The sequence below is a fragment of the Aptenodytes patagonicus genome, chromosome 7 (genome assembly GCF_965638725.1).
Source record: "Aptenodytes patagonicus chromosome 7, bAptPat1.pri.cur, whole genome shotgun sequence".
Classification (NCBI taxonomy): domain Eukaryota; kingdom Metazoa; phylum Chordata; class Aves; order Sphenisciformes; family Spheniscidae; genus Aptenodytes; species Aptenodytes patagonicus.
This window is the reverse complement of record NC_134955.1, coordinates 31,022,653-31,037,454: the sequence shown is the minus strand read 5'-3', so window position 1 is coordinate 31,037,454 and position 14,802 is coordinate 31,022,653. Positions and strand designations below refer to the sequence as shown.

General features: G+C 42.2%; 1 protein-coding gene across 1 annotated transcript in view; it reads left to right on the top strand.

Annotated features, from left to right (window-relative positions):
- The window catches only part of LOC143163394 (cytosolic phospholipase A2 epsilon-like), a 41,045-nt gene extending 33,377 nt beyond the window's left edge, over positions 1 to 7,668 (top strand). The window contains exons 15-20 of the mRNA XM_076344661.1: positions 367 to 504; positions 3,524 to 3,631; positions 4,683 to 4,877; positions 5,427 to 5,593; positions 6,780 to 6,966; positions 7,189 to 7,668. Coding sequence (XP_076200776.1) covers positions 367 to 504; positions 3,524 to 3,631; positions 4,683 to 4,877; positions 5,427 to 5,593; positions 6,780 to 6,966; positions 7,189 to 7,397 — 1,004 coding nt within the window. The 3' untranslated portion in view covers positions 7,398 to 7,668. The remainder of the gene's footprint in view (positions 1 to 366; positions 505 to 3,523; positions 3,632 to 4,682; positions 4,878 to 5,426; positions 5,594 to 6,779; positions 6,967 to 7,188) is intronic.
- Positions 7,669 to 14,802: the final 7,134 nt, after the last annotated feature.

Here is a 14,802-nt window from a genome sequence, read left to right as displayed (position 1 = left end):
GAACCCATCTTCTGTGGGGCAGGAGAAATCTGGGGGAGGTGCTTAAGGACAGCCAAGGTACTCCTAAGTCAAAGCCTTAGCTCCACATGTGGGATAACTTAGGCTGACCCCTTTTGGTATAAACTTCATTTATGTCCTATCTGGAGAGGCTCATTGGAAAGTTCTGAATGAACGAGTTCAGGAAACATTACTGAGTGAGCGGCTGAAACCAGATGAATGATAACTCCTTACCCTGAGGAAGGCCTGTCTGTGATCACCCTGCTGATAGAGTTTGTCCTGCAGCTGCTTCCTTGTCATTTCAGAGCCCTTCCTGCAAGGAGGTAGGGATAGGACTGAGATTTAAAAGTCCATTTTGTGCCTCTGCAGAATGGGTGGAGTTCACCCCTTACGAAGTTGGGTTCTTAAAATACGGTGCCTTCATTCGTGCAGAGGATTTTGGCAGCGAGTTCTTCATGGGTCGCCTGATGAAGAAGCTCCCTGAGTCCCGCATCTGCTTCATGAAAGGTGATGTGCTCCACTGGAAAAATTTGAACTGCATGAAAATGTACCTAATATAATACAGTCCCTGCATATTGCAACCAGTGCCCTGCAACTTGCAGGGCTGAAACATAATGTACAAGATGTTGTTCTCACCTCTGGGTGAATTCCTTAGGCACTGGAGATGGGCTAAAAATGCTTAGAGGAAGTTTCAAATAACACTATTCACTGTTGCTTTTGCCTGGAATGGTGACTTGCATGCCTGAAGTTTTAGGCCTGCTTAAAGAGACTAGGTTTGTTTTGAACAGGTGAGTTCCCCATGGGAAACATTCATATTTTGAAACTGGAATCTTAAACCCAAATTTGTCTATGAATGGGATGATTTTACAGCAAAAAGCAAAGTTGTTACTGAGTTTGTTATAAAATATGACAATTTTTAGTTGTTTTCTGAACTGTTACTGATATTTTTGCAAGTTTAATAGTATTCTAAATAATTTGTAATTTTGCTAGCATGATTAAATCCATGAGTTTTGTCATCCTTATTTCAGTAAAGTGGGTGGCTCCCAGTAATGCATGAAAGACAGCTTTGCAGTTTTTATGCAATTCTTGGTTTAATTTTGCATAATGCTAGAATTCTCTACCACACCCCTTTGTACGCTGGTTCTCTAGGGTGAAGTTGTCTGCAGAAGAGTCCATCTGCTCTTAAACCTGAACAACAGATGTGTTACATGTAAATAAGCACAACACACAACAGGACACCAAGGATACCAGTAAGAAAGGGTTTTCTTATGAACTGAAAAATCCATATAACCAGCAACACCATGTGATATTCCTTATTTGGTGTGCAGAGAAGTTGTGCACCTCAATGTATGACGCAGCAGGAATCCAGAGTCATATTGGTACAATCATGAGAAAACAGCTGGGCATGAGGAGCAGAAGATTGTGTTTAGCCACACAGACACAAAATCTCAGAGCTTTAATGGCTATGCTTGGAGCTTTTAGTGATGTCATGAGTTAAGAAAAGAGGTGGCTGAGGGAGAAGACTCGGAAGATATCACAGGATCCAAGAGTATAAATAGGTCTAAAAAGGGGAGGACAAATTCATGGAATGTAGTCCCACTGGTGGCTCTGAAACACAGTAGTTCAGATGCAGCCACCAGCACTGGAAGTACTAAATCCAGTACACTGGAGAAGAGACCCCTTCATACTTTCCATTTTCTTGTATTCTTCCATTAAGCGCTCTATGCTGACAGCCAGAGGTAGGAGGTAGATCACAGAGCTAGATGGGACTATGGAGCCTTCTTCTGAGAACACTGTGCCTCCATTGCAGTTTTGCAACGACAATGGTGTGGTGTGGTTGTACCTGAGGTGGCCAGATAGCAAGCACACCCAACACATCCAGTCTGGGCTGAGCTCACTGTGTTCTCACCCCCAGTACCTGAATTAGGCTGTTGGCCCCACAGCCATAGGTGTGTCTTTAGAAAGGATGGAGTGGAGAATTAAAGCAATGTTGCCATCTAGTGATACAACATGTAATGCCCTCTTGGGTTGCAATTAAACTGTACTATTAGTTACAACGTGATAGTTTAAGGATAAAAGCAAGTTATCCCTTGCAGGGAGAGGTAATGCTTTTTATAAAAGCAATAGCTAGAGCTGGAAAGATTGGATGAGCTTATGGGTATACAAGACACTCAGGTTTCCTGAAGAAAGACTGGGGTGCATGAAAGCTTGTTTGCTATTTTCAACTCTGTCAGCCTCTCTCCTCATACTTCTTACTTCAGCAAATACAGGTACCATGAAAATTCAGTGCAAGAGATTAGGGAAACATTGCTATGTAATTACCACCAAGTCCTGGGGGGACATCAGTGTTTGGAAGATATTAAAATGCACGAGCAGTGTGCAACTCTTGGGGCTCAGGGAACAGGAGAAGTTAGGGAGTGAGAAGGCGCCAAGTGAAGACAGGAGAAACAAGAGGATCTGCCTTCTCACAGCAGGCCTGCACAGAAGCTTCTTAAGCTGCAGAGAGATGAGGTTGTGTTGATGGAAACTGGCCAGTAATTATCTGCAAGTGAACCCTGGTTACCAGCTAAGTGTAGAGCCCCTATCTGATTTCTTAATTATGTATTTCTAATGTTTCTCAAGACAGTTCCATTCTTATTACTGTGAAGCAGAAGGCTCTTGGCTTCTTGTCCCAATCCACAAAAAAGCCAGGTTTAAAAGAGAATTGTATTACGGTTACTAATTTAAGGAATGCATAATTATTGTATTGCGGAATTCAAATTATTGCATACTTTGTGATGTATGGCTTTTGCAAAGCTTTCACTAGTAGAGATTTTCAAGGCAAAGCTCAGCACGGCCTTCTCTGGCAGAGTTCCTCTCAGGGCCTGCAGCAGAGCTGTGGAGGAAGAAATACTTTTCAAGATCCAAGAGGGTTTTGGAGATTTCTGCACTGGGGAGACATTTTTAGATGTTCTTTTAAGTGGTTAGGCAAAAGTGGAAGAAGGTCTATGGGCATTATTCCATTGTGGCAAAGGAAATCTTACAAGGGACATAGAAGATGTCTTGTTTTAGAGGACTACTCTGCAGACTATCCCAAATTGTGCTCTAACAACTTGGATCTTGGCTGTTCAGGAGCAGCCTCCCAACCTTTAACTAAGTATATGGTTGTATACGGCATACTTTGTAGACCAAATCCTTACTTCATGTGAAATGCCGTGTTTTTAGTCTCTGATGACAGTTGCTTATAGGATGGGAATATGCAGGCTAGAAAACATTGGTTTGCAGTGTATTGGCAATAGCTGTATAAGACAGTGCACCACAGTGGCTGAAGGACTAGGACAATGTTTAAAACTATTTAAAATTTTAATAAAAATTTTGAGGACAGAATGTGAGTTGCTGCAAAAGAACTTAATACAGGTTTTGGTAAGAGTTTGGAAACCTTGAGGCTTCTGACACTCCTTGCAAAGCTGAAAGGTTATTTTTTAAAGGGATATTTTTTCATTAAAATGTTTCCAAAGCAGTTTCTCTGTTCTCTACTGTTGCACAGGCCTGTGGAGCAATGTCTTTTCGTACAACCTGTTGGATGCCTGGCATTCATCGGATCCTACAGAAAGGCTCTCACTGAGGTGTACCCAACCCAGGACTGTTGATGTTGGTTGGTTACATTTCTGTATCTACTTTACCTGTTGTCCTATCAATGTTTAAATGAATGTTACATTCAGTTGCATATAGTGTGAAATCTTTATGAAGGCTTTTTAAATCTTAAAACTGAGGCCACTGCTGCACTGCTTCCCCCCCCCCCCCTCCCCCCCCCCGAGGTGTCATGTTGCCAGCGATCTCTAATTAGGTTTCCTCTCTGAATTCATTCCTAGCAACATTATTTCCATTAGTCTCCCTTGGACTGAATTTATGCAAGTGATGATTTGCCACCAAATATAAAACCACTGAAGTTTTTTAACAGATCATATTTGCCAGGGGCCTTTCAGTGTACCTACATGTTGTAACAGACATCTCGGTGCTGTGTCCTCTGTCTGCCTTGGCGGATCGTACTTTTCATATGTTGTTGTTGAAGACTTGGATATATCAATTACGTGGAAATCCATTTCAATTTTTTTTAAATCTCATTGTAAACCTGTGTGCTCCTTAGAGTTGTTGGCTGTCATCCCTGTGTTCAAACGTGGTTAGTGAGTTTGGTTTATGGTCCTTTCATCACTTTCTCCAGGGAAGTGTCGCAGAATCCTGAGCTCAATAAATACCTGTGATAGAAAGTCATTGGCCCTCTTTCCCAACCTCATGAGGTGCCATTTAGCACAATCCTTTTTCTCTGCTCTTTTCTGGGTGTCTAAGTCTCCTGGCAGTATTTTTTTTCTAAGCTAGTTTGGACTAATTCTGAAAGAAACTGGTCCAGATTCTCAGCCTCCACTAACCTTCACACAGGGAATCCACCTATGACTTCCATCAAACAGTAGATCACTTTTTCCAGCTTTAAGAAATTTGTTTCCACTCTGACTTTGTTTTCCATGGAATATGCTTTACTTGAACATTGATTTTCTTCTTGTTCCTACTTTGACATTGATTTGATGGTATGTTGCCATGTCTTATTAGGATCTTCTTTTCTCTAGCAAATATTAGATACCTTTTGATATTTTAAGTATTGCCAAGAACTGTATCAAAACAACAACTTATTCATCTCCTCTACCCTTCAGAAGGAGATGAGCCTTCCCCACCAGCCAGGAGCCATGAGTTGGGGACTTACTTAGTCACCCCTGAATGTGGCATCATGGGCATCATTCGGCAGGTCCTGACTGAGCGGGTGATGGTTTCAAAGTTCTACAACTTCCTGAAAGGGTTCCAGGTGCACAACGAATACCTTCAGAGCAAAAGCTTCCATATATGGAAAGGTAAACGTCCCTGAATATTAATTTTTATCTGCTTAGATGGTTGGTGTTTTCATTAGTGAAGAGAAGGCAGAGGATGAACAGGCTTTATTCTTCACTTTGGAAACAAAACTTTCAAGATAACTAGTTAAATTTCATCCAGTCAAATCAGCTGGGCAAAGCTGAACATCTTTAACAGAAGTGACTTCTTAGATATCAGTGCTTTTTCACTGAGCTTAAAGTGAAATTGCAAAACAGATCAAATTGTGGCACAGCCCTGTTTTTACTGAAATTAAAGTGTTAACAAATGCTCCAAGAAGTCCCTTAGTTCCAGGGAAGGGCAACTACTGCTCAAGGCGGATGGAAGAAGAGCAGCATGAGAAGTGAAGGAGCTCTGTCTTTTTGCTTTGGACAGGTCTTTCTTTTCTGTGTCAAGGCTGAGCTTCCGTAGTGTGGCAGGGTCTTGGAAAGCAAAAGTATGGGGAGACAAGAGGCATTTTTCCCTCCCTTATTAGGCAAACGATATATGACTTCTTCAGTGAATCATTCATCATAAGAAATATTTCCTTTTAGATACTGTACTAGAGAATTTCCCCAACCAGCTGACAGAAACAGCAGAGTTCATGTGCCTGGCAGATACGGCGGGATACATCGACATCAGCTACCCACCGCTCATGAGGCCGGAGAGGAAAGTGGATGTTGTCCTCCACTTAAACTATTCTTCTGGATCACAGACATCGGTGTGATGACCACTCTATTTTCTTCAATAACGACCACTGTCTTTTAGCTCTTTTAGCACTTTAACTCCTAAGGAGTTAGAATAATATACATAGAAGAAACTGATTCTGGGAGAAAAGGATTCTTGGTGTACAGCTCCCATTTTGTAGATGTCTAGGTGTCTCAGTGATGCTGGTATACCATGGCAAATCCCCTAAGGAGAACAGAAGCAGTATCAGTTTTCTAATCTTTTATTTTAATTAAACCTCTGATAGGTAAATGTTCTCTCCTAGACCTGTGTGCTCCTGGGACCTTGACATGGCTATTGAGGCTACACTCCCTATGGAGTGTTTCTCTGGAACTAGTACCACCACTGATGAACTTGTTTCATGTGTCTTGTGATACTCATCTGAAGATATCCACATGCAGTTGAATTAGAAGTAATTTGTCCAGTTGCCTTTAGAAGAGTAACGGGGTTTTTTTTTTTTGTTCTAAATTGTGGAGAAGAATTGTCCTTTGATGCCATATCTGCTGTTTCAAATACCAGCTAACAACTTGGCCTGTAATTCCTGTTATTAGATATGGATAAGACAGAAGTTCTTGAACACTGTAGTTTTTCATATGCGCCAACCAGACTCAGGAACAAAAATCCTATTTTCAAAAATTACTTACACACCTGCAAGATTAAATTAACATTTCAGTCAAGATGATGTTTGCTCCCAGATGCATACATCACTTTTCACAACCATCTTAAGGCATCTAAGACAGTTAGGGGCTTTTAAATATTTCATGCCAAGTCCACAAAATGTTGTATCTTTGTGAATCTGTATTTAAAAACTGTGCCATTTCAGATTCCTGTCCATTCTGCTCATTTCAGAATTTTCTCAAGTAAGGGGCATGTTTATGTGTCCTAAGCGGCTAGGCCACCCCTGCCCGCAGCCATGAACATCTTATTTATCTTGCAGATAAAGGCTGAGGAGGAGGAGGTAGGACAACAATCCGGAGTGCAAGGTGGAGGCTGGGTCTTGAACTGTTGTTCTGTAAATAACCAGTACTTAATATCTCACACAAGAGACAAAGGCCAGAAGAAACACTGACAGCAAATGCTGCTCCCCAATCTTTGTGAAGAGCCTTTGATGGATGCATTGTGCATTAGGAAAAGTTGGGGGGGTGGCAGAATTTCTGACCTTTTTTTCTGTCTGAATGCAGCCTTTGGAAGAAGCCTCCAAGTACTTCCTAAAGCAGGGAATCCCTTTTCCCAAAATCCACCTGAGTGAAGAGGAAAAGAAAAATCTAAAGGAGTGCTACATCTTCGAAGACGCAGAGACCCCAGAGGCGCCAATGGTGGTGTTTTTCCCGCTGGTGAATGACACCTTCAGAAAATACAAAGAGCCTGGTAAGCCGTGGCGCAGAGATGGTCCTCCTGCCACCCACCTGCCTTTCGGCCATGTTGGGATGGGAGGCATGGCCCATCACGGCTCCCTCCCTCCCCTGCCGCAGCTCCCATGGGAGAGAAATGTGGGTGTCTGGGTAGCGAGGAGCAACGTTGTGCCCCATCTGGAAAGCAGGACGTGGGACCACATCTATACCCCATTGACGACCTTTCTTTATTTGTTAGGTGTGGAGCGTAGCCCTGCTGAGATGGCGCAGGGCAACGTGGACGTTTCCAGCGTTTTTTCCCCCTACTGCTTAAACAGCTTTACCTACACAGAGGAGGAATTCGACAAGCTGGTAGAACTGACCAGCTACAACATTCAGAACAACAAACATCTGATCCTTCAGGCTTTGAATTCAGCCATAGAGCAGAAACGACAGCACAAAAAATAAATGCCATCCTGGGTTTCAGAAAGATACCCGTATCATTTTTTTTTTCCCTTGAAGAAGAATCAAGACCTGTTTGTGAATGAGCGTGACGGACTTGGGAAAGTACAAAGACTTGTCTCAGCCTGTGGCTCCTCTCCACTACGTGGTGATCCTAGATAAACAGATCAAACAAAATAATGATTAGTCTCATGCTTTATTTATGTTGGATTTCACTGCTGTTGAACTTTTTTTTCATGTACATATATGTATATGCAATAAATCAAAGTTTAGGAAATATGGGGCTTACTGATGAGTTTTTTAAATGCATGAATGTGGGACGGCAATACAAATTCTTCCAAAATTTACTACACTAGTAGAAGTTATATGTGAAGACAAATGAGCTACAGATATTTAATTTCTTCCAAATCTAGTGCAACAGAAGAATACATAATAAATGTGGACAATTTCAAAGAAAAAGAGAAAACTGTATTTTCCTATAGTGTCAGCAAGAAATTTTGTTAGAAATAATATGCACAACTAAACATAAAAGATATAGAAAATCTGATATTTCACATGGAAAATACACATTTTCTATACTTCTGAATTTACAAGTTTTATTACACCAGCAATATTTAGATTTGGAAAATCCCTTGGAAGTGACCGTTTCAAACCCTGTTGTGAGTCAGGATCAGCTCTTCTGGTGCGTATATAAGTACCTAACCCGGGGTTGTGCTTTTCACTGAACACTCAGTATTTAGAGGATCCAGCTCAGCATCTGCGTCCCATTAATTTCAACAGGTTTAATAGTATTTCTTGTTATTATAGGATGGGATGCTGTGAGAATAAAAACATCAAAAACTGAAAGACATTCAGATTTTGTGGTAAGAAGGCAAGCTAAGTGCTTTACACTGATATCCATGAGTAATTCATGGGTAACTGCATAACTTTGTCAGTCCCTGACTGTATACAAGCAACACAGGCTCTATGCAACTACTATAAATAGCACAAGGCAATTTGCTGAAACTGTTTATTTTTGAGATGAAGACCAAACTAATTATTTGCTTTATGAAGGATTTTAATAATGCAAATACTCTGTAAACCTGTTTCATTACAACAAAGATATTAACCTAAAAAAAATACAATGCTTCAGCCAGTATCAGCTGCCCTTAATTCAAATTTAAATGAAACGCAGTAACTTGCCTGTGCTGAAGTAACATGTATTGGCAAACACAGAGCTATGAATAATGAATCATAGCCAAAATAGAAAATAAATCCTTAATTCAAAATGAAATCTGAACCTCTAAAAGGCTGAAAATTTCTCTTCCTTCTTGCTATCATTGTCTGTCTCTCTCTCTTCCTTCAAGCATTCCTTTATGCCTTGTCTTCCTCTAGCCTTTGTCGTCTTTAGTCTCCCACACTCACCTCCAATGACCTCAGCCCCCTCAGGGATGGTGTGTCCTTGCCCCAGCTGCTTTTCCAGGCCCTCACACCTCCATCCAATTTGCAGCTCTGGTTCAAACCTCCAGTGTGCTGAAATGGCTATTTACTTGCCGGTGCTCATCAAGGGCTCCTCTTTTTGTGATCTCTGCTGCTGAGTCATGCAGTCCCTTTTGGCATTGCCTCTCCTCTGCCCCAGCTCTAACTCCCTCTTGGGCTTCCCTGTTTATCATTATGGCAAACCCATTTGGGGTGACACACGCGTTTGCTACTTTTCCCACCCACCCATCTTCCAGCTGCGTTTTTGGGCATCTTCAAGAGCTGCAAATGGAGTTCCCACCCCTGCCATCCAGGGTCTTTAATGACACCAGATTTGAAGAACTCTGCCTCTCACTTCCCATCCCTGCCTTTAACTATATCCCTTTGCTTCCCTTGCTGTCTTTTTGTTTGTTGGTTTAACAGAGGGAAGCCCCATTTATTCCCAGTGTGCCACTAAAACATGTTCTGCTGTACTTTCCAGGGGCTGAGCCCATCCCACCTCCCAGCAGTCTGGCCAGGCCCACACGATAGCTCCTAGTGGTGTTTTCAGTATGGGTAAAACTCTTGGACAAGAACTGGATCTTCTTGTCAATTCTCCCCTTGCAATCCTCAAGCATCCATGACTTTCTTCTTTCAGATACACCCACAGCCACCTGAGTCCCACAGCAAGGTCCTTGCTGTTACCCTGAAAATACCTAAACGTCCTGCATTGCTGTAGACCCTGAAAGAGGTCTGGCTTAATCCTCCATCCAGCCATCCTTTTCCTGGGGCACTGGGGACTTTCACCCAGAGATATGGAGCAACCCCATAGGTAGTGCTCTTGAGTTGAAGGGAAGGACACCAGCCCCATCATGACAGCTGCAGCTGGTTTCTTCCTCTCTGAGATATTGTAGAGGTGTCTCCAGGCAACTGCTCCTCAGCAGTGGCCTGTTCTCCTGACTCCCATGTAGTCAGCACTCCTGGTCCATATTTAGTAAAGGTGCTTTGTTTGTGACTTAGGGGGTTGGCTAATTTGTTGGGCTCAGCTTTCTTTTTATCATTACATTTATTAATTAATTGCGCAGAATACTTGCAGAACATCTGCTCGTCAGTTCTTGCAGGCCAGTGTGGAGGCTTTGTGTGGCTTTGTCTCCTGGCATTTTTTGTTCTGGTTCAGCTGCTAATGGGATATGATTCCCTTGCTCATCCTCTGGGCTGTACCGAGGCATTTAAAGAATGTAGGTAACAGCTGGAGATGTGGGCATTTAAAAGCCCTTTTGGTTTTGCAGGTTGGGAGTGTCCCTTTTTACAGGAAATAGGAGTAATTTCATGGAATTATCCCTTCAAGGGAGGAAACAAATTAGGGAGGGAGAAGCACTGCAAAAATCCAGGCCCATGCTGTATCACAGTGTTAGCACTGAGAGGAGTTAGCATGATTTTTCCTAAATGTTTTAAAAGACAGAACTCTTGGTAGCTGTGGTAATAGGAACTACAGACACTAACATGGTGACCTCCTTAATTGTAATTAATATGTTCTGCATCTTTTCTGTGTGTGGCTTTTCCTTCTTACCTATTCATTATCTGTAGGTAAGTGAAGGGATTAGCATGCAATTGCACCTTTGCCCCATCCCTTCCGATTATCACAAAGGTGCATCAAGAACTGGGCAGCTCAGTGAGGTGAGTCAGCCTGTAGGAACCTAAGGAAAGCAGCAGTGGGATTTTTGAACCCCTCGCAAAGCATGTGAGTACTCAGACAGTCCTGTCGGGTGAGTGCTGCTGAGGAAGCAGAAGTTAATGGGATGGTTGGCAGCACCATTTTACGCTGTTCTGTAGCCCAAAGAGCGATCAAACAAAAGATTGTTGCAAACAGTCTGAGTGAAGTGAGCTAGTCATTTGTAAGACTACAGGTTGCACCATGGGAATGACGGGAAATGTGTCTGCCACAGCGGATACAGGAGAATGTGGGTGGTAAAGCAGGACTCCCTTCTGAGAAACGCTGTGCCAAAACCTGTTCACATGTAAAGCTCTGCTGTGTATGTGTAATATCCCACCATTTTACCAGAGTGATAATGCTGCAGAGGAGGCCATCAGGGCCTCATTTCCAGCAGGGCTAGTTTCGTCATGTCCTGATCGTGGTATGCTGGTCAACAGGTAGCAATGGGTGAGAGCTGTGTGTCTTTCCTGCAATTGAACTTTTGTGCCTTTAAGCTCCTCCTGAAAGTCTGTCCCTTGCAGGGTTCCCACTGAAGCCCAGCACACCTGCAGCATTCATAAAGCACTTCCCCAGCACTCCTCCCACCCCTCCAGCTCTTCATATCAAAACTCTGGAATGTCTTGTCATGTATCCAGTTTCTTCCTCCTTGGGTCCTGCGGTCTCCTTTGCACTCCCTTCAACCCACTATTGCTTATCCCCTTTTCTCCATGCAGTTGTGTGTCTCACCCAGATGTCATGGCCTGATCCCAGCTGCCCTAATGCTTGTAGTATTCATGCTTGTTCCAAATATGACCAAACCTCCATCATTCAGACTTGAAGCTTCTGGAGGTACCATTGCAGGAGGAGACATGTGAGACAAAGGGGAAAGATTAAGAAAAAAGATGGTATAAAAAGCAAGGGAGGGAGGAAGGGGAGAAGAAAAAAAAATTGTATAATACCCAAATAAAAGTGAATAAGGGAATTATAGCTATGTGGTATTGAGATGGACAAAGGAGGAAATGGATATTTTGGAAAGCCTAGAAGTCAATGGGAAAGAAAAGATGGCAGGGAATGGAAAGAAGAAAAAAAAGAGGAAATCAGGAACAAAAAGTTGGTGGAAACAAACATTTGAAATGGAGATAAAGGTATATCCCTCCTCTAGTTTCTTCAAAGCAGTCTTGATAGGCCATTCCATTAAAAAGAATAGTAACTAAAAAAACCCTAATCCAGAAAACCTGATGGCATTAAATCCTACTGTTGATATTCTGACCGCTCTGGGCTTACAGATGCCTGACATGCACACTGTGAGTGCTTTCTTGCTCCCAGGCCTCTCTTCTTTTCTGTGCCCTTAAACACTGTGAAAAGATGGTCCCTCGGCCCCTAGCAGTATGACTTTTCCTGCCAGCTGCTGTTTATTGCACCCTTCTCTCTCTCAGCTAATAATCTGTAAATTAGTTGTAAATATATGAAATGTTTTCTCCCCTCCTATTTCCTTTCTTCTGCTAAGGTAATGGAGCATCCTTAGAGGCTGATAACTATCAGGTAAGGAGCTGCAAGTTTCTACATATATTAATACGCACTTTTAAATCTTGAGCAACTCGTAGTTGTTTCTTTAATTTTGCAATTTCTGCTACTCATCTGGCTGACATCCAAAATTGTTCCAACCAGTCTTGAAAGCAAGCCATGCTCCAAATTCCTTCTTGAGCTGCAGTTGTTTTGGTTTGGTATCTACTTTGTAAACATACGATGTAGTTTATTTTTGAGATTTAACAGATGATATGATATCCTAGAATTTGCTACAAATGAAATGTTTTGGTCCCATGTGCAGAAGAGTAGAAAATCCTTCATAGACCTTTAACAAATACCTTTTCTGGTCACTCTTAAGCTCTGGTCCATGATTGCTGCTGGTGCGGGAGCTGATAGCCTGTAACATACAGCTGGTTTAGGGTACAGGAGGAAGCACTGTACTGGTCATACTGACCTCATGCTGGTTTCCAGCTTATGAGGAGATGATAAACTTGCATATAGTCTGCAGAAATGTGGAGAGTCAACAGTGATTCAGAAAACTTTGGGAACCACTCTTCTAGTTTACTGTACTCCTGGGAAACCTTCCCCAAGTACAGAAAACATCTCACAGTGAGACAGCTCCAGGCACAGAGGACTTTCTCACTGTACAGGTAAGCATTGAGGACTGTACATTTGCAATATGCATAAAATCTGAGAGGGATAAAATGGAGCATAAATCTCCACTTCAATTAGGCTGCTCTAAGAATGGTATGTAGGTGCTGGGCTTTATCCAGTGCATCAGTAACTGTAACATGAAAGAAACACAGACAAGCATTTAACTGTGAGTGCAGTGATGTAAAAAGTCATTAATGACGCCAGTCTCTCTACTGGGAAAGTAATACCTCTCAGTATCAGAGCTGTGTACTAGTTATATGCTAGATGCATACAAATGCCAATGCATACATGTAATGGATATAAAGTGCCATGCTTTTCTCAGTATGATCATCATGTCCTACTAGGAATATATTCTAGTGCTTTTAAACTCTTTGGTTAAATGCTTGCTTTAAAATTAATTTCCCAGAAGATTCCTTCTTACCTGTGACAGGGGTAAGATGACAGACAGCAGTAGTGCCCCTGCCTCCAGCGAGTTTCCTCTCCTGCTCCACATCTCCTTCCTTCACTAACTGCAGAAGTGATGGTCTAACGCACCGCTCCTCCTGCAGGAAGAGGATGTAGCTGAGCTAGAATGCCCATCTGAATCTGCTCTCCAATGCTGTTTTTTCTGTAGAAGTATCTATATGTCTGAGAGCAGTGAGGTGATCACAGCCAGTCCTGGTTGTGTTTCCAGCTTGCCAGAATAACCCCAGGCTCATTTTGCCTGGCCTGTTCGAGGGCTAGACAAGCATATACTGTTGCAAGGCATTTAGGGGGACACTGGCTATCAGGTCCAGTCCAAGACTGTGATAAAAGAAATCACAAAGCTATATTTGAACATGTTGAAAAATTTGAAGTATGTCATGGAACTCCATTTCTCCACAGCCTGTCTCTGCAGTCAGACGTAATACAGGTACCTTTGCCAAGTGATTGATGCTTCTACAAACTGGGTTGTAGGGTGAATAAGAAACCTAACTATTAGAGGGAGTATGAGGTCTAGCAAGCACTAAAGGATGAGAATAGTGTGCTGTTTGCTGCCAGGGCAACTATGGTTAGATCTTTGAAGCAGATAGGTTATTTTGCTTCATCTATCCTTAAATTACTGAAATATGAAATGTAAAGAAATAAAATCATTCCACTTGGAGCCTCTGTTTTTCATTCTACAAATTGAGACCATCCAGCTTTGTACATAAAATAAATAACTAGATAACACTAGTTCAGTTGTTAATGAGAGCCTCAGAGTTTTCTTTCTTTATGGCCTTCCCTGTGGAGTCAATCAGGTGGGAGCAGAATACCTCGATTTAGCTGAAGGCCATACAGATCATTCCAGATGGCCAAGTGTGCATATAATGGGGAATTAACTCTGCAGACATGAAAGTCTGTACATAGAATCTGCCTGTTCTTCCCCACGGGTTTCCTTGAGAACAGAGAGTCTTAACTTTCTTAAGATTCGTCACCTTTGGAGGGGTTTCTAGGTGAGTATCATCACTTATGCTAATGGTCCTCTGAACTAATCAGCCTTGGGAAAGCTGGCCTGCTCTAATAACAAGTGTATATATATAGTGTCCTGTGGCAGGTCTTCCAAGGTCAGGCAAGTCTTCTTTTCTGGTGAGGCTAAAAAAAAAAAGATGAATGATTGTTCTCTGAATTAAGCTGCAAGAGGAGTTCTCCAGGATGCAGCTCAGAGTGTTTGTGACCTGAGGCCAAAAGATACTCTTGTACTTCAAGTGTGGGCAGAGCTACTTTTCATGCTGGAAATGCAGATGCTATGACACAGCCTACTGCTACTGGAGCTGCTAGTTAGTTATTCATTTGTTTTTCTGTGTTTGAAGATGGTAATTTCCACTGGCTATGCCTGGAGATGTTCCTGTGCTCTTTTGTTCATGCTCTTTGGTTGAACAAAATCTTTGTAAAATAAAACTAATAAAACTAATGAAACTAAACCACTGGATACTATATGCCATTCATCTTGACATGAGTTTCCTGCAGTTGCCATGTAAAGTTCAATTGCCTTTCTCTGGAAAATGTATGAAGCATAACTCTTACCTGTTTTGCACAGCTATTATATATTTCCTTGCTATTTTTGTTGAATTTAAGGTACTACCAGGTGCAGTAGTAGTC